This window comes from Rhinatrema bivittatum, chromosome 7, assembly GCF_901001135.1.
Source record: "Rhinatrema bivittatum chromosome 7, aRhiBiv1.1, whole genome shotgun sequence".
NCBI classification, from domain to species: Eukaryota; Metazoa; Chordata; class Amphibia; order Gymnophiona; family Rhinatrematidae; genus Rhinatrema; species Rhinatrema bivittatum.
In genome coordinates this window covers 86,923,416-86,943,225 of record NC_042621.1, presented here as the reverse complement: position 1 = coordinate 86,943,225, position 19,810 = coordinate 86,923,416, and the positions used below count along the sequence as shown (strand labels likewise).

The 19,810-nt window shown below is 53.5% G+C and overlaps 1 protein-coding gene across 1 annotated transcript; it reads right to left on the bottom strand.

The window, feature by feature from the left end:
• Window positions 1–399: 399 nt before the first annotated feature.
• SNAI3 (snail family transcriptional repressor 3) lies at window positions 400–12,578 on the bottom strand. The gene is made up of 3 exons (XM_029608631.1): window positions 12,437–12,578; window positions 4,078–4,653; window positions 400–1,338 (listed from the first exon to the last, which is right to left on the bottom strand). Exons 1-3 carry the CDS (start codon window positions 12,513–12,515, stop codon window positions 1,157–1,159), a joined length of 837 nt encoding a protein of 278 aa, XP_029464491.1. The 5' UTR covers window positions 12,516–12,578; the 3' UTR covers window positions 400–1,156.
• Window positions 12,579–19,810: the final 7,232 nt, after the last annotated feature.

The following is a 19,810-nucleotide window of genomic DNA, read 5'->3' as shown; positions in this document are numbered from 1 at the left end:
TTTCTATTATCCGAAAGAGTAAAGAACCGATTCACATCTACCCGTTCTAGATCTGTCATGATTTTAAAGACCTCTATCATATCCCCCCTCAGCCGTCTCTTCTCCAAGCTGAACAGCCCTAACCTCTTCAGCCTTTCTTCGTTCCATCCCCGTTATCATTTTGGTTGCCCTTCTCTGTAACTTCTCCATCGCAATTATATCTTTTTTGAGATGCAGCGACCAGAATTGTACACAGTATTCAAGGTGCGGCCTCACCATGGAGCGATACAGAGGCATTATGACATTTTCCGTGCCTCATCTTAAGGCACTGCCCAAAGATCCAACAGCATGAAGACCTCAGCCCAAGACTGCACGAGACCCCCCGCAGTGTTAAGTCTTGCACAAATCAAAACACAAAACTGAGAAAAAAAAAAACTACATTTTATTATCTTTGTCCAAAATAACACTGAATCTTTGATGCCACCGAGTGTCTGCTCCTGTATCAGGAACACAGTAACCTTGATGTCCCAGAGATGGGAGAAGGTAAGGTGCAGTCACAGCTCCTCCGCATCCCTCAGCGAGGCTGTGCATACACCTTCACTCGGATGTGCAAGACACAACAGGGCTGGCCAACTCTGGTCCTCAGGAGCCTAATGCAAGTCTGGTTTTCAGGATACCCACAATGAATATGCATGAGGTACATTTGCATTCCATGGAGACCGGGCATGCAAGTCTCTCTCATACATATTCATTGTGATATCCTGAAAGCCAGGTCCTGCTTGTGGCTTGAGGACTGAGGCGGCCACCCCTCTCCTAGGCATTCATATCTACACCTTCTTTGACACACAGGAGGAAAAGCTGCTTTCTAGTCAGTCGGTCCTGAGGTGTCTGCCACCTGATGCCAGCGCTCACTTCTGGATTTTGCTGTAGCAGTTGAGCTCCTGCTAAGATCACCCTCCAGTCTTTATTCACCATCAAGGGTCTGGTTTTTGCCTGAGAAAAGGAGAACTCGCTTGTGTGAAGCCGTGTGCTGTCATTTCAGCGCCTCCAATGCACCAGCTTGAAAACGGAAGGAAGACTGTAAGAAGCTTGTGGGGATCCCCTGAAGGGCAGACGTCCCTCTCCCATCGGGGTTGGTAAGGTCCATGCCGGTCTGCAGTCACCACAGGCCCCTGGCTCAGGAGGGCGGCTGGCAGCCTGCCTCCTCATGTTTGGAGAGCAGAGACACCCTGGAGAAGGTTTTCGCACAGCGCTGGCACCGGTACTTCTTGATGTCAGAGTGGGTCTGCAGGTGGGCTCTCAGGTTGGAGCGGTCAGCGAAGGCTCGGCTGCAGTGAGAGCAAGCAAAGGGCTTCTCACCTGACAGGAGAGAGAGAGAGGAGCAATAGGTCAGACCCTTTTATCAATAGCACCCACTCTTATGCCTACGCAAAAGCCATGGAGGGAGTTATTTATCTTAGGATGGGGTTACATCAGAGAGTTTCTGGACCAGACATTCCACTTATAGAATCAGTCATGGTTCTCTTTGCTTTAAGAATAGTTCGATTGTAGGAGCCAATGCAACAGAATGATTAATCGCACACGGCCATTAAAACAGGACCTTGCCAGGTCTGCCTCCTGTCCCTTGGCCCATGTCTGAAAATAAGAAGAGCGTCCTTTACCCTCAGGCTCTGCGCCAATCCACCATGAACATACGTGCGTGCGTGCTCACACACACACACACACACACACATGTACAGCCCCCTAACCTAAGCCCTCCTGGGGACACCTCCTCTCGCTGCGACTACAAGGCTGCAGAGCATAGGGCATGCATTCAGTGTAGGCCATGCTGCACACGGCCAATTCACATGGGTAAAATGCTTTGGAAGTTGGCTTCCCTGCTTATCCCTGTACATAACTGATGCACAAATGAAGTTTAGTAACAGTTCAGTCCCTTCCTGACTAATTACAAGGAAAACAGTAGTTCCTATTTAATTAGCTGTGGGTTCTCTGCAGGCTGGGATTCCTGAGATGGTAAGTACCTAACACAGGCTGTCCTGGGATGTCACCCCTTCAGTTTGTTTTGACCTTCAGCTCCTTCCTGTTGTTCTTTTGGGCTTTATTTGGAACCAGCACTATGCAGCCAGATGGTTTTCCACTCTCTCCACCTCCCCATCTAACCCTGCCACCATCACAGCAACGTCTGCCTCCCCCAGGAACCTGTGCGGGCACCCTGGGCCTATCCAACGGACCTCACTGCTCTGGGGTGACCTGCCTTCCTTCTCAGTAACAGTCTCACTCAGGAGCATCCCCAGTCCTTGAATAGAAGCCACGTTTGAAACGTAAACCCAGTTCTCCTGCACACCAGTACAGACAGAAGGCCAGCCCACAATTCCAGCCTTTGGATTATGGGAAGCCTGGAGGCAATAAAATCAGGAGATTTGCGGGCCAGTCTGCCGACTCACTGGCAATGCTGCCATGTGGAGGGACCTGGGTTTGATTCTTTGAGTCAGGTCTTCTGTGCTGTGGAGCCATCAGAGCTGGGGGGCCTGCACCGACAGCACCAGAGGGAAGGAGATCCCAGTCCTCATGCAATGGAGACACTTTCAGGCTGATGCGATAATCTGTGCAGGCGAGACGGCTGCTCATGATCGAGCGCCCGCTCTCCTTAACGCGCGACGATCCACCTCTCCGAGGGCGCCCAATGCAAAAATGCCAAGGGGCTGCAGTGGTAAAAAGGAGGCGCTAGGAGAAATTGCGCACCCCTAGCGCCTCCTCGGCAGCGGGCACCCAGGAGAGGTGGCTGTGCGCACACATCAGGAAAACGGGCCCTCGGTTTTACAAGTGCCGGCACCTTTTTTTTTTTTTCAGGACATTCTAATTTTTTTAGTTCCTCCGACTTAATATCGTGACGATATTAAGTCGGAGGAAGTACAGAAAAGCAGTATTTGCTGCTTTTCTGTACACTTCTTGGGCTCTGCCAAAATTAACGCCTGCTCGGGGGCAGGCGTTAATTTTGGCAAATTAAAATGAGCACGTCAGGCACACTTCTTTTTATGCCGGGGGGAGGGGGGAGGGGGAATAGATAATAGCGCTCATCAACATGCATTTGCATATGATGAGCGCTATTACCTAGGCGTGCGATTGGACGCGCTAATCCCTGTTTCGCATCGGAGGTTATGGACGCGCGTCCAGTGGCCAGCGCAGAGTATTGCATCAGTCTGTTTGTGGCCAGATTTGATTGGGGGGGGGGGGGGGGGGGTTTGATTGCAGGCTTTCACAGCGCCCTGGCCTGACCAGCACTGCCATCACTGGGTTAAGTGAGTTGGCAGGGAGTATAAAATAGGAAGGGAAATACTGCTGGATATTTACAAATGAATGCTGATGGTGCTGTAAACCTGCAAAAGCCAGAACCCACAGGAGGAGGAGGAGGAGGAGGAGGACATGGCCTGGCTAAAGGTTAAAGAGCAGATTCTACCTTTGTTAAAATAAAAAAAAACCAGAGCAGAAGCCTTCCTGCTGTTCCCTCAAGCCCAGTCTGCATTAGTAGAGATCAGACTCAGTCCCCAGAGTTACTGCAACATCCGACGTTCACATTTCTACATTCCAGCAGCTTCACACAAGGCCATTCAGGCCTCTCTGGTGCTGGAAGCTGTTTGCTTAGTGTTAAGTGTCCTGGCAGTATTGGGGATTTCAGAGACTGAGCAAGGCCCGCATCCTGTGCTCTCAGGGTTCTGCGAGGGTCCCTGCCACGCCAAAGGGCTCTCCATTAATGTGGAAGGGGGCCCTGGGGTGCTGAGAGCAAGGGTTAGTAAGTGATCCCTCTCAGCAAGCTGAGGCTGGCGCACACCGCTGTAACTGCTGATGGCTCCCTGGGAAGGCAGAAAGCAGCTCGGGGGCTACCTGAATGTATTTCTGAAGCATGCATCCTTTAAAGCCTTCCAACTTTCTGCACAAGACCTTTATGTAGAAATAAATCAGCTTTCTAGATTTGTTGTCCCAGCTTATATCCCAAGCAAACAGTAGAGGAACATCTAGAAGGAAGGAAGTATTTTGATCTCATTAGTGACTTAGCCTGTCCCCTGGTCTCCAGCAGCGCTGGCTGTTTTTCTGGCTTACCAGTGTGCGTTCTGATGTGCCCCTGCAGCAGCCAGGGCCGGGAGAACGCCTTGCCACAGATCTTGCACACACAGGGCAGTGTATGGGTGCGGATATGCATCTTGAGAGCCCCCAAGCTCACATATTCCTTCTCACAGTACTTGCAGGCAAAGCTTCTCCTCGACTGCAGCCGGCAGTGCAGCTGCCGATGCTTGGCAAGGCCCGAGAAAGTGTGGTACGACTTGTGGCAGTCGAAACACTCAAACCTGTGCAGAGCTTCCACGGGGCCACGCTGCACGTCTCCCTGGGCTTGGCTTGGGGCACCCTTCTCCTCCTGGGCCGCTCTCGTCCTGGGGCTCGGCGCTCGAGGCAGGTTGAGGTCATTCCAGCTCTCTCTGAGGGGCGTGGTGGGGGCTCTGCCAGGCAGCGGATCCCCGAGGCCGGTGGCCCCTCTGACCTCAGAGTCCAGGGTTATTCGCGCGAGGGCCGCGCCTCTCTCCCACGGCGCTGGAGCATCGCCCTGCAGAGGAGGTGCCACCTCCCTTGGTAGGAAGGGAAACACCAGTCCCCCACAGGAGTGGCACAAATTACTTATCTCTGGGAAGAGAGAAAGAAAGAGGAATAGAGGTTAGATGTTTAGAGGAAGGAAGCCGATATCTTTGCATGCCAGAGGACTAAGGTGACATATCTCCAGACAGAAGGAAAGTGCTGCCACGTCCACGTGACCTGTTCACTCACAGCAGAGATATTCAACATTTTAAAAAGCATTCAGCTTCCATTCACACCAGCAAGGATGGACATACCAGGGCCAAAAGCATCTCATGATCCTACATCTTCTGAGGCATGAAAATGGATTTTAAACACTTCCATGTATAAGCCTTGCTCCTGTCTGTCAGAAGCAAGTTAATAGCAACAGATGGCAGGTAAAGCCCACTTGGGTCCATTTCATCTGCCCAGTCTGGATTCTTTCCTCTCTGGCTCTCTATTGCTCATTTAAATTCCTGTGGATCAACCCAGCACCAGCTCACCCCTGCACCCATGGCCTTAACTCTGCTTCCCAACCCTGCTCCCGGCACTGCCCTCTGTGTCGGTCCCAACCACGGTTACATCCCCGCCTCTGCCTCCACTGGTGGCCACGTCGGCTCTTCTTCAGTCATTAGGAGTCGATGCTTAATTCGACTCCCAGCAAGAGAGCGGAAGGCAGGGACCAGCTTCAGGCTGCCAGCTGGTTTCAGATTCAGATCCCTTCCTTTGCTGGAGCCATTACAAGCTTCTCGAGAACAGACCGAGGCCTTCTAATGGATTGTGCAGCTTCAGTCCTGGAGGGCCACAGTCTAAGGCTGTCCCTAAGGAATACCCAGGAGAAACAGGGGGAGCCCGACAACCCGAGCAGACTGTGGCCTTACAGGGCTGGAGTAACCGGTACCTAAATTAGAGCTGGAAACCATTTTTGCTTTCAAAAAACTTTTTTTTTTTTTTTTTTAACTGTTCCTTCGGCCTTCTGGTTCCTGGCATCTTCTTCCCCCAAGTCTAGAAGTGCTCAGCCCCCTGCAGGGTGGGGGGGGGGGGGGAGAGTTACAGATGTGCACAAACATCTGGCGGTCCCAAGCACTCACTGGAAACATTTCTCACCACTTGCGCCTCTTGTCTTGCAAGCCAGGGGCTCCCCAAGATCTTCAAGCTGTGTTCATATTAGGAGACCTGTCACAAGCTAATTAGCAGGTCTAGGAGACCCCCACCCGCCGGGCCTCCCTTATCAGAAGATAAGATAACACCGTTTTGATCCTCCTAACTTCAGGGCCTGGGTCACTCAAGACTTTTGCACAATGGAAAAAATGTAATCATTCAGCCCTGCCAGCAAGTTAATTATTAGAACTGTGGCTGAGGTACTCCAGCTCCCAGCCCTCTTCTTTTGGCAATAACTAATACACAGCAGCAAACCCACAACTGGAAAGGAGTCAGAGCGTGGCAGCAAGTGGCTTTCTGAGTGGTCCACGGGGAAGGCGAGCGAGGTTCACATCGGAGCATTAAATGCATGAACTTCTGTACTGCAGCCTTCTCCCAAAGTACAAGAAAAAAAACCCAAACTGGCAGCACTAGTAATCCAGAAATCTTCCCCAGAGGAAAAGATTCAGGCTCCCCCCCCCTTACCTGGGTTAAATCCACCCCTTTGAAGCCCAACATTAATCCACCATTTCCCTTTAAAAATCAAATCAATCTAAATGTATTCTGCCTTTCAGCCACTTCAAAGCGGATTGCATTCAGGTACCACAAAAAATGGCACCATTTACATTTCAGTTACTAAAGGGGCCAGAATTGGTTAACAGCTATTAGAAACCACTGCTGGGCTACACTGGAAGCTCCTCGAGACAGGAACTCCCTTCATGTAGCTGCAGGTTTCATTTACAGTGCATGGATAGCAGGTTTTTCAAAAAAACATTGCATGCAGTATTAAACTTTGTTGCATTTTTTTCCCTCAGTGCGCACATTTGGTCCACGGGTGCTGGCATGGCAATGCACTCAAAAGCCAAAACAAAGAATGAAAGTTAGAGCCCCGTTTAACTCAGGCCGCCATCTTCCAAGGCCGCGCTGAGACCTGCTTTAGGGTACTGAAAGCAGTGCAGAAGTCAATAAGGCCAGAGCTCCTCCACCTCCCACTGCAAAGGCACCAGAGGGAGGATTTTCCCCAACATATCCTGAACTCGTCCAGAGGCTGTGGGTGCCCTTCTACCATGGTTGCCACCCACACCTCGACTTCTAACCCCCCCTACACTAAAATCTATTTTTTTTAAGTCTTCATTTCATCACCTTTCTGTCACGCTTCAGTCTCCTCCCTTCAAACAGCAGCAGCAGGTACAGACAGACAGCATATAAAGAAGAGAAGACAGATGCAACGCCCCAGCTAATCTGCCCGTTTTCCTTCCATTTGGGAGTATGGCAGACCGGCCTTGATAATCCAGCTTTACTTTCACATCCCCTCTCATGGTTTCCCGAATGCTGTTACAGTTTGCCTCCGCTACCTTCCCCCCCCCCCCGGGCACCCACTGCCATGCCACGGGCTACTCCTTTCAACGCCACGGTGCGCTCAGGCTAGCGCACAGGTCAACCCGCGCGTGGATGTGCCTCCATAACCCCTTACGCAATAAGGGGGATTAGCGCTTCCCAACCAGCGCTCACCACATGTAAATGCCCTTGCTGATGAGGCTTTTAGCTGGCATCCCCTCATGTAAAAAATTAACGTGTGCCCGACTCGCACATTATTACCCTCAAAAATTAATGCCAGCCGTCAGGTTAGGAAAATGGACGCTCGTAAAACTGAACGTCCATTTTCCTGATCCGTACAGGGCTGGCGGGACTCGGGCGGCATCAGCAGGCGGGGCGCCATTTTCAAAATGTGAACAAAGTGGTGACAGCAGTCACAGAGAGAGAGAGAGAGAGAGAGAGCGAGAGAGAGAGCGAGAGAGCGAGCGAGCGAGAGCGAGAGAGCGAGAGCGAGAGAGCGAGAGAGCGCGAGAGAGCGCGAGAGAGAGCGAGAGAGCGAGAGCGTGAGAGAGAGAGAGAGAGAGAGAGCGAGAGAGAGAGAGCGAGAGAGCGAGAGAGAGAGCGAGAGAGAGAGCGAGAGAGTGAGAGAGAGAGTGAGAGAGAGAGAGAGAGAGCGCGAGAGAGAGAGAGAGAGCGCGAGAGAGAGAGAGAGAGCGAGAGAGCGAGAGAGCGAGCGAGAGAGCGAGAGAGCGAGAGAGAGCGAGAGCGAGCGCTGTAAGAGGGTGCCCATAACTCTATATCTACCACTGTCAGATGACCAGGACCGGCGGAAGCACTAGGTGAACTAGGCCTGAGCCTAGGGCACTGACCACTAGGGGGCACTGAAGCAGAAGGTGCCTAAGGCACCTAATGCCCTTGCACCAGCCCTTCAGAGGGCACATTTCATTCAGGGTTTGGGGACGTGTTACGTTGCTCTGCCTAGAGACCCTTGCACCTGCCCTGAACCTGTGCACAACCACTTCTCCTGCGCGCCCGGTGTCATGGACACACTAGGGACGCACAATGTATCCCTAGCGCCTCCTTTTTAATGCGGCGGCTCATTTGCTTATTGCATCGAGTGCCCAGAAGAGGAGATTGTGCGTTTAAAAAAAAAAAAAAAAAAAAAAAAGTCATCCAGTTTGGACGCATGTTTTAGTGCATTGGTGTTGCATCAGGACTGTTAGAGAGCACAACTACTTTGCAGCAATCCTCATTTGCTTTCTCCAGTTTGCAGCTCTTTGACAGAAGAGACGGGTTTACCTGCAGCTGGTGGCTCTCTCTGCTGGGATTATAGGAATAACGCCCACCCCAGCGTGTGACAGAAGAGACGGGTTTACCTGCAGCTGGTGGCTCTCTCTGCTGGGATTATAGGAATAACGCCCACCCCAGTGTGTGACAGAAGAGACGGGTTTACCTGCAGCTGGTGGCTCTCTCTGCTGGGATTATAGGAATAACGCCCACCCCAGCGTGTGACAGAAGAGACGGGTTTACCTGCAGCTGGTGTCTCTCTCTGCTGGGATTATAGGAATAACGCCCACCCCAGCGTGTGACAGAAGAGACGGGTTTACCTGCAGCTGGTGTCTCTCTCTGCTGGGATTATAGGAATAACGCCCACCCCAGTGTGTGACAGAAGAGACGGGTTTACCTGCAGCTGGTGGCTCTCTCTGCTGGGATTATAGGAATAACGCCCACCCCAGCGTGTGGGGAAGATTCATCAGGCTGGAGGGAGGGGGTTAGCACAAGAGCAGGACTCTGCTGATGCATTAGTGACTTTATCTGCCCTGCTTTTCTCCGGATTATAAAACTTCCCAAGACTAAGCTAAGGTGCCTCAAAGCAAAGGCCCACAGGGAGGAAAGTGCGTAAAGAGGCCAGTGAGAACCTGTGTCTGGGTGATTTATATCCGAAAGCCCAGGCAGAGAGAGTGGCTGGAGCGCAGTCTGAACAGGGCCCAGGTTTGGAAGGAAGCAGAAGGAAGAGAGCTCCTTGCTTTTCTGGCGCCAGGTCAGGACGAGCAGGTGAGTGTCCTGGGCTATCCCAGCTCTTCCTCCTCCTGAAGGGCCAGAGGTCACTGCTTCAGTTTCTTTCCACTTTTTTGCTGCATTTTGCATATTTGCGTGTCTGTGGCCATTCCCCCCCCCCCCCCCCTCCTCAACAGGTGCCTTGGTTGCCAGGACAGAGGAACGGACTCCTCCCTCCCCTTACACTGCCACCCCATTCCCTAAGACACAGCGGGATTTTCACTTCCTGGCACTTGATTTCTCTTCGGGTTTTCTGCCTTCTCCATTAGGTCAGAGAAAGGAGAAGATCTTCCCTGAATCACACGCCCTTCTGGCAAAAACAACTTTCCAACTTCCCCCACCTTTGTTTTAATTTTCCTACAGTCCGGGCAGATCTCCTGGCGTCTCCTTCACACTCCTCACACCCGCCTCCTGTGCAGGCTTAATTCTGTCCTGCCCCCACACCATTTCACCCCAAGATGCTTCGTGAAAAGCCAGGGTGGGCATCCTACGTACAAGAAATGAGGTTCGGACAGAACCAACTCCTACCAAGTGTCTGGATCTGATTGAAAGCTTTTAATATTCTCCATAACTCAGCACTGCCGAGTAGCAAAACGCAGCAGAAGGATCAGAGGAAGCCAGGCCCCTCGCCTCGGACTCTGACTGCAGTGACTTAACTAAAGTAAGTTTGGAGGGGGTGAACTGGAGGGGTGGGGTGGGGAGGAAGGGTCGTGGTGGCAGATTCCCAGCCTGGGAGGGATTGAGCTGCAAGCCCAAAAGAGCAGGAAGAAGCTGCTGGGTATAAAAATAAGCCAGATAGGGTCCAAAACCTCTGGTTCACTTGGCAGCTCCAAGGAGAAAGCTTCAGTAAATTAAGCAGAAAAGGCCTAAGTCCCAGCAATAAGAAAAAAAAAAAAAAAGGAGAGAGAGAGAGAGAGAGAAGGTGCAGGAAGGCAGAGCAAAAGGAAGATGGGGAGGGTCTGAATCAAAAGGGGAAGGCGTTGCCATACTCTCCCCCCACCCGCCAAGCTGTCTTCAGCTCTGAGAGGATTGAATTATAAACCAGACATCTGTAAATGCCTCACAACCCAGTTACCTGGCTCCACCAGCACAAGGAACCTTCTCATTTACAGACCTTCTAGAAAAAGGTTAACCAAAGCAGAATAATATGCAGTGAGTAAGAGAGAATCTGACCCAAGAGACAGACCACAAGGGCCACCTAATCACACTATTTACATCCTGTTAAACTGTCACTTAATCTCTTCTCTCACAAGTAAGGAGCCTCTGCTTATCCCAGGCTTTATCCCTCACTCCCCCACAGCTAAGGATCCTCTGTGCTTATCCCAGGCTTTATCCCTCACTCCCCCACAGCTAAGGATCCTCTGTGCTTATCCCAGGCTTTACCCCTCGCCCTCCCACATCTAAGGATCCTCTGTGCTTATCCCAGGCTTTACCCCTCACTCTCCCACAACTAAGGATCCTCTGTGCTTATCCCAGGCTTTACCCCTCGCCCTCCCACAACTAAGGATCCTCTGTGCTTATCCCAGGCTTTACCCCTCGCCCTCCCACAACTAAGGATCCTCTGTGCTTATCCCAGGCTTTACCCCTCACTCCCCCACAGCTAAGGATCCCTCTGTGCTTATCTCAGTCTTTACCCCTCACTCCCCCACAGCTAAGGATCCTCTGTGCTTATCTCAGTCTTTACCCCTCACTCCCCCACAGCTAAGGATCCTCTGTGCTTATCCCAGGCTTTACCCCTCACTCCCCCACCGCTAAGGATCCTCTGTGCTTATCCCAGGCTTTACCCCTCGCCCTCCCACAACTAAGGATCCTCTGTGCTTATCTCAGTCTTTACCCCTCACTCCCCCACAGCTAAGGATCCTCTGTGCTTATCCCAGGCTTTACCCCTCACTCCCCCACCGCTAAGGATCCTCTGTGCTTATCCCAGGCTTTACCCCTCGCCCTCCCACAACTAAGGATCCTCTGTGCTTATCCCAGGCTTTACCCCTCACTTCTCCCCCACAGCTAAGGATCCTCTGTGCTTATCCCAGGCTTTACCCCTCACTTCTCCCCCACAGCTAAGGATCCTCTGTGCTTATCCCAGGCTTTACCCCTCACTTCTCCCCCACAGCTAAGGATCCTCTGTGCTTATCCCAGGCTTTACCCCTCACTTCTCCCCCACAGCTAAGGATCCTCTGTGCTTATCCCAGGCTTTACCCCTCACTACTCCCCCACAGCTAAGGATCCTCTGTGCTTATCCCAGGCTTTACCCCTCACTACCCCACAGCTAAGGATCCTCTGTGCTTATCCCAGGCTTTACCCCTCACTCCCCCACAGCTAAGGCTCCTCTGTGCTTATCCCAGGCTTTACCCCTCACTCCCCCACAGCTAAGGATCCTCTGTGCTTATCCCAGGCTTTACCCCTCACTCCCCCACAGCTAAGGATCTCTCTCTGATTATCCCAGGCTTTACCCCTCACTCCCCCACAGCTAAGGATATTTCTCTGATTATCCCAGGCTTTACCCCTCACTCCCCCACAGCTAAGGATCTCTCTCTGATTATCCCAGGCTTTACCCCTCACTCCCCCACAGCTAAGGATCCTCTGTGCTTATCCCAGGCTTTACCCCTCACTCCCCCACAGCTAAGGATCTCTCTCTGATTATCCCAGGCTTTACCCCTCACTCCCCCACAGCTAAGGATCTCTCTCTGATTATCCCAGGCTTTACCCCTCACTCCCCCACAGCTAAGGATCCTCTGTGCTTATCCCAGGCTTTACCCCTCGCCCCCCCACAGCTAAGGATCCTCTGTGCTTATCTCAGGCTTTACCCCTCACTCCCCCACAGCTAAGGATCCTCTGTGCTTATCCCAGGCTTTACCCCTCACTCCCCCACAGCTAAGGATCCTCTGTGCTTATCCCAGGCTTTACCCCTCACTCCCCCCCAAGCTGAGGATCCTCCCTACTTTTTCAAACTTTCTCTCTCCCTAACCTCATCACTAGGGCTCCTCTGGGTTTATCTCATGTATTTTTTTTATTTTGTTGTCGTCCTCGCCTTCCCTGCTGTACATAAGGAAATTCTGCCTAGAGTTGCAGCGTTGGTATAAGTTGTGCTGAGGGTCTGGCGCGTTTGCCGGATTCACGTTGCTCTCTGATCCCTCTGGGAAGTGAACGGTGCATAAGCGAGAAGGCAAACCGGCTCCGGAATGAAGTTTGCTAATCCTGCTGCCCGGGGCTGGGGCCCGAGCTCAGCCGCACCTTTCCTCCTGGATGCCAGCCTGGGCCCCTGGAGCCCGATGGTGCGGTTTGGGGGCCAAGTGCTCCCTTCTCCCCGGCTCCGGAGACTCCCCAGTCCCCCAGCACTCACCTTTCTGCGTCTCCAGCTGCCCATAGTCGGGGGGCACCTTGTGGCTGGGGGGCTTCTTGACGAGGAAGGAGCGGGGCATCCTCTGCCTGCACCGCAGCCGCTCTGCCGAGCCCGCGGCCACCTCCTGCCACCGCCGCCGGGCAGGTGCCATAAGGGGCAGAGCGCATTAGCATAGGCAGCTCCCTGGGCCAATCAGAGGGCAGAGACAAGTGCAGGGGGCGTGGTCTGCTGCCGTCCTCACGGCCCGTGCCAGAGGAACAGGTGCAAAAGGCGCGCGGCCGCGATCAGCGCTGCTCTCTGACTGCCCGCCCGCTCCCATCCCTCCCCTCCCTCTCCCCTCCATGCCTGCCCATTCCCATCCCTCCCCTCCCGCTCCCCTCCATGCCTGCCCGCTCCCATTCCTCCCCTCCCTCTCCCCTCCATGCCTGCCCATTCCCATCCCTCCCCTCCCGCTCCCCTCCATGCCTGCCTGCTCCCATTCCTCCCCTCTTGCTCCTCTCCATACCTGCCCACTCCCATCCCTCCCCTCATGCTCCTCTCCATGGCTGCCCGCTCCCATCCCTCCCCTCCCGCTCCCATCCCCCTCCATGCCTGCCTGCTCCCCTCCCGCTCCCCTCCATGTCTGCCCACTCCCATCCCTCCCCTCATGCTCCTCTCCATGCCTGGCCGCTCCCATCCCTCCCCTCCTGCTCCCCTCCATTCCTGCCCACTCCCATACCGCTCTCCTCCTGCCTGCCCGCTCCCATCCCTCCCCTCCTGCTCCCCTCCATTCCTGCCTGCTCCCATCCCATCCCTCCCCTCCCTCTCCCCTCCCCTCCATGCCTGCCTACTCCCATCCCTCCACTCCCCTCCTGCTCCCCTCCATGCCTGCCCGCTCCCATCCCTCCCCTCTCGCTCCCCTCCATGCCTGCCTGCTCCCATCCCTCCCCTCACGCTCTCCTCCTTGCCTGCCCACTCCCCTCCCCTCACGCTCCCCTCCATGCCTGCCTGCTCCCATCCCTCCCCTCCCGCTCCCCTCCATGCCTGCCCACTCCCCTCCCCCTCACGCTCCCCTCCATGCCTGCCTGCTCCCATCCCTCCCCTCCCTCTCCCCTCCATGCCTGCCTGCTCCCATTCATCCCCTCCCTCTCCCCTCCATGCCTGCCTGCTCCCATTCCTCCCCTCTTGCTCCCCTCCATGCCTGCCTGCTCCCATCCCTCCCCTCTCGCTCCCCTCCATGCCTGCCTGCTCCCATCCCTCCCCTCACGCTCTCCTCCTTGCCTGCCCGCTCCCATCCCTCCCCTCCCGCTCCCCTCCATGCCTGCCTGCTCCCCTCCCCTCACGCTCCCCTCCATGCCTGCCTGCTCCCATCCCCCCCATGCCTGCCCGCTCCCATCCCTCCCCTCCTGCTCCCCCTCCATGCCTGCCTGCTCCCATCCCTTCCCTCCCGCTCCCCTCCATGCCTGCCCGCTCCCCTCCCCTCATGCTCCCCTCCATGCCTGCCTGCTCCCATCCCCCTCCATGCCTGCCCACTCCCATCCCTCCCCTCCTGCTCCCCTCCATGCCTGCCCGCTCCCATCCCTCCCCTCCTGCTCCCCTCCATGCCTGCCTGCTCCCTTCCCTCCCGCTCCCCTCCATGCCTGCCCGCTCCCCTCCCCTCACGCTCCCCTCCATGCCTGCCTGCTCCCATCCCCCTCCATGCCTGCCCGCTCCCATCCCTCCCCTCCTGCTCCCCTCCATGCCTGCCTGCTCCCATCCCTTCCCTCCCGCTCCTCTCCATGTCTGCCCACTCCCATCCCTCCCCGCTCCCAACCCTCCCCTCCCCTCAATCTCCTCCCTGTCCACCTGCTCTCATCCCTCCCCTCCCTGCCTACCTGCTTCCATTCCTCCCTTCCCTGCCCACCTGTTCACATCCCTCCCCTCCCTGCCAGCTCTCATCCCTTCCCTTCCTCGCTCCCTGCTCCCATCCCCTTCCTCCCTCCCTACTCGTTCCCTCCCCTCCCTGCTCTCTGTTGGATTCTCTGGCTTACTCTGGTCGCCCTCTCTCCTCTTCCTTTTCCTCTCTGCTCTATTCTCCTCTTCCCCTAATTTGCTGTTGGCACTCCCCACCTTCTTTGCATTGCACTCCTTATTAGAGGTGTGGGGGGGAGGGAAAACTGATCGTCGAGTTTTTTTTTTTCTAAAAATCGTTAAAAATCGTAAATCGGGGGAGGGCGGGAAAACCGGCACACCAAAAAACCCCTAAAACCCACCCCGAAACTTTAAAACAAATCCCCCACCCTCCCGAACCCCCCCCCAAAATGTTTTAAATTACCTGGGGTCCAGTGGGGGGGTCCCGACGCGATCTCCTCCCGCTCTCTGGCCACCGCTGTGTTGAGAAATGGCGCCGGTGGCCCTTTGCCCTTATCATGTGACAGGGCAAAGGTAGCGCCGGTGCCATTTTGTTTCCTGGCTCCCAACGTCACGCGTGCAGGAGGTCGCCCCCGGACCCCCGCTGGACCCCCAGGGACTTTTGGCGAGCTTCGGGGGGGCCTCCTGACCCCCACAAGACTTGCCAAAAGTCCAGCGGGGGTCCGGGAGCGACCTCCTGCACGCGGGCCGTATTGCCAATCTTCAAAATGGCGCCGGCGCTACCTTTGCCCTGTCACATGATAAGGGCAAAGGGCCACCGGCGCCATTTCTCAACACAGCGGTGGCCAGAGAGCGGGAGGAGATCGCGTCGGGACCCCCCCACTGGACCCCAGGTAATTTAAAACATTGGGGGGGGGGGGTTCGGGAGGGTGGGGGATTTGTTTTAAAAGGTTCGGGTGGGTTTTAGGGTTTTTTTGGTGTGCCGGTTTTCCCGCGCCCCTATTTAACGATACAATACAAATGCCCCTGACGATAAATCGGGGGCATTTGTATTGTATCGTGCACTCAAATGATTTTGGACGATTTTAAAATTATCTGACGATAATTTTAATCGTTCAAAAACGATTCACATCCCTACTCCTTATCCCTTTGCTGCTCCCCTCTCCCTCTCCTTTTTCTCTGCTCTCCCTAGATCCATTTCTTCCAGTCCCTTTTTCCTCCACTGCACTCTTTCATTTTCTGCCTCTGTGACCTGACTCGGGGTTGTGGCCTCTCTGTGCTGCTGTTACCCTGACAGAGTTTGCAGATTCACACAGCTACTTGTGCCAAAAGAGACTAAATCCCTGATCCCAAAGAGGGAAGCGAAATCCACTGCAGAACCTGAACACTGCGGCACCAGTGCGGAACCTGGCCCGGCGAGCCCTGGCACGCATTCCTCCGGGCGGAAAGACGTTTGCCCCCCTCCTCCGGGCAGCCAGGGCCGGGGAAGCAGCCAAATCCCCGCGCAATCCCTTTCCATTTTCAGAGTTTGAAGATGTGTCCACATCTGGAACTGAGCTCAGGTTTTTGGAAATCACGATAATAAATGCATTTTAAATCAACAACAACAAAAAAAGAATCCTTCCATCCTTTGCTATTTGAAGTTGTTTTTTTTTTTTTTTCCTTTTACATTATTTTTGGATGTAAAGTAATTTCGCATGAAAATAAAGTGAGGCCTCAGAAATGCAGCCTGGCCTACGTCTGGCTAAAACCTGGCTGTATGACAGCGGTGTTAGATGCAAGCAAGGACAGCAAACTACCGGCCCCTACTCAATAAAGAGTGGGCAAGTTTTCCTCAGGTACAGGATAGCAAAGAGCACATTTTGAATAAGGCCCCAACGGGGAGAGTGGTTCATCTTCCTTGCATAGGAGAGAGCCTTACTTAAAAGGAAAGTTTCCCTGACAGATTAGCAACTGAAATCAAGTCAGCTTCGTGTCCTCCATTCAAGGGGCTACCAAAGAGATCCTTAAAAGGTTTTTTTTTTTCCCCTTTTTGTACCAATGGGAACATCTGCAGAAACCCGGTCTCTAATGCTGCAGGAGGGCCGGCTCTTTCCAGCTGTTATTAACATCTGCAGAGTGCAGACAGGTGCATGCTGTCTTGTAACCGCTTCCCCCAATCCCCATCCTCTTGGGAAAGGGAAGAAGGTGGGGCCCGGGCAGACAGCGCCCCCTCCCGCTGCCTGGCCAGCTTACAGCCGGTGGCCACTCTACCCTGCAAGGCGACTTCCGCGCTATTTATCTAAATAAAGGCTGCCAGTTAGCCACACTGAGTCCGATGGCAGAGGATTTGTGGAAAATAGCAGCTTGGGGGAGGTAAGAGACGGTGGCCGCCAGGATAACTGCTCCTTTCCATCTCGCTGATCACTGGGTTTAGCATGGGAGGCACGGAGATAAGATTTTGACGTGCTCCGCTCCTCTTAGGCAAACAGGAGAGTAAGCGCAGTGTCTGAAGACGGACAGGCTGAAAATAAACCACGTAAAAGGGCTGGGGTAGCTGAAACCACAGATAGCTCAGAGGCACCACCTTTGATCACTTCAAAGAGTTAATAAGTTAGTGGACAAAGCTGTAAAGATCAATTAAAAAAAAAAAAAAAGCAAGCCAGGAGCCAGCTCCCTGCAGACCCTTCCAGATATGGGACGTTTGCTGGAAGGCACTGTCCGGTCAGTCTTGCTTGTTATTGTAAAAGGCATGGCTGATGTATGCCGGAGCCAAGGACAATCTAAACATTTATTTTCTATTGCACTTGAAGCTGCCCGTCATCAGTTCTGATTGCTTATAGGCAATCGTGCAAGCCCAGCAAAGAGCTAGCGCTGTCTAATCCAGCTCCTATAGCCAGAGGACAATGTTAGGAGCCGGGCTCCCCCATACTGTGCAGTATATATGAATAGCTTCATAGTGCAACGTCCAAACAGGAGCACGACTGGGGTCAAAGTCCGGCCCCTCTACTGCAACGTGCAGTGACCCTAGGCATGAGGAATGGGCTGCAGGAAGTGTTGAAAGATTCTTTTGCGAGTTGACTTTGTTTTCTAAATAAATATGTATTTTATACGTTTTGTTTGTAGAGGTTGAAGATCCAGTTGTGCTGGAATATTTAACTCGGCCTTCTCTTTAGGGGCATCCGTAGTTCCCTTCCTGTCCACAAATCATGCTGCATCCAGTGAAGACATTTAGACGTAGTAACATAGTAACTGACTGAACAGAAAGACCACAAATGATTTATGAGGTCTGCACAGGGTTGTTACTATGGTCAGGTGCAGGTTACCTCTTCCAGGGCTGCAACTGCTGCTTCCTGCAGGTTACCCCCATGCCTTCTGTTTAAGGTGGTAACTGCGACGCCATGCAGCCTTCTGTTTTGGGGTGCCCCTCCATGCACGTTACCCCCCTCGCCTTCTGTTTAGGGTCGTTAGTGCGGTTCCCTGCACGTTAGCCCCTCGCCTTCTGTTTAGGGTCGTTAGTGCGGTTCCATGCACGTTAGCCCCTCGCCTTCTGTTTAGGGTCGTTAGTGCGGTTCCATGCACGTTAGCCCCTCGCCTTCTGTTTAGGGTCGTTAGTGCGGTTCCATGCACGTTAGCCCCTCGCCTTCTGTTTAGGGTCGTTAGTGCGGTTCCATGCACGTTAGCCCCTCGCCTTCTGTTTAGGGTCGTTAGTGCGGTTCCCTGCACGTTAGCCCCTCGCCTTCTGTTTAGGGTCGTTAGTGCGGTTCCATGCACGTTAGCCCCTCGCCTTCTGTTTAGGGTCGTTAGTGCGGTTCCCTGCACGTTACCCCCTCGCCTTCTGTTTAGGGTCGTTAGTGCGGTTCCCTGCACGTTAGCCCCTCGCCTTCTGTTTAGGGTCGTTAGTGCGGTTCCATGCACGTTAGCCCCTCGCCTTCTGTTTAGGGTCGTTAGTGCGGTTCCCTGCACGTTAGCCCCTCGCCTTCTGTTTAGGGTCGTTAGTGCGGTTCCATGCACGTTAGCCCCTCGCCTTCTGTTTAGGGTCGTTAGTGCGGTTCCCTGCACGTTAGCCCCTCGCCTTCTGTTTAGGGTCGTTAGTGCGGTTCCCTGCACGTTAGCCCCTCGCCTTCTGTTTAGGGTCGTTAGTGCGGTTCCATGCACGTTACCCCCTCGCCTTCTGTTTAGAGTCGTTAGTGCGGTTCCATGCACGTTAGCCCCTCGCCTTCTGTTTAGGGTCGTTAGTGCGGTTCCATGCACGTTAGCCCCTCGCCTTCTGTTTAGGGTCGTTAGTGCGGTTCCATGCACGTTAGCCCCTCGCCTTCTGTTTAGGGTCGTTAGTGCGGTTCCATGCACGTTAGCCCCTCGCCTTCTGTTTAGGGTCGTTAGTGCGGTTCCATGCACGTTAGCCCCTCGCCTTCTGTTTAGGGTCGTTAGTGCGTTTCCCTGCACGTTAGCCCCTCGCCTTCTGTTTAGGGTCGTTAGTGCGGTTCCATGCACGTTAGCCCCTCGCCTTCTGTTTAGGGTCGTTAGTGCGGTTCCATGCACGTTAGCCCCTCGCCTTCTGTTTAGGGTCGTTAGTGCGGTTCCATGCACGTTACCCCCTCGCCTTCTGTTTAGGGTCGTTAGTGCGGTTCCATGCACGTTAGCCCCTCGCCTTCTGTTTAGGGTCGTTAGTGCGGTTCCCTGCACGTTAGCCCCTCGCCTTCTGTTTAGGGTCGTTAGTGCGGTTCCATGCACGTTAGCCCCTCGCCTTCTGTTTAGGGTCGTTAGTGCGGTTCCATGCACGTTAGCCCCTCGCCTTCTGTTTAGGGTCGTTAGTGCGGTTCCCTGCACGTTAGCCCCTCGCCTTCTGTTTAGGTTGTAACTGCTGCTCTGTGCACAATACCTCCACCTTCTGTTTAGAGTTGTAGCTGCTGCTGGATAGTGGTTATACCCATGCATAAAAGTTACCATCTTACCCCTGCTTATTTCCATCCTCTTGTCACTTGGGATCCTCTGTGTTTATCCTTGTGGCAGGCTTCTCTCTGGTGAGCCATATGGGGAGCAATTTTCATTACATGGGTTAGTGCAAGATAGGCATGTACTTCAGAAGTAAATAACTTGTAGCCCCTCTATCCAGGTAGTTTCCCTTTGAAAATCAGCTATCACTTAGGTGGCCATTAAAGTAGCCATGTAGGTGGGGGTACAAAACAGTGTGTATACCTGAAACTTCAGTATAAGGCAGAGTTTATTCTCCCAATTCAACCTTTCTCTTGATACACTTTTTTTTTTTTTTTTGATCTTGGTATAGCAGCAGAGTGAAACTATGGCATATGCATTCATTGCTCAATTCGTTTCATTTGTTTTGACAGTGCATGCATATCTTACGAACGGAAGGTAGGCACGCAAAATGGATGGTATGTGACCATGTAGGCGATCATAGCTTTTCTTCAAAGGACAATTTTTTCCCAGCAGATATTGTTTACCATATAGTGAACCCGCTACAAAAAGATACCAGCCTTCTGGGTCTTTCACCATTTTCGCCATTTGGAAGGGTAGATCTTTGTGAAGAAGAATTGCTACATCTTG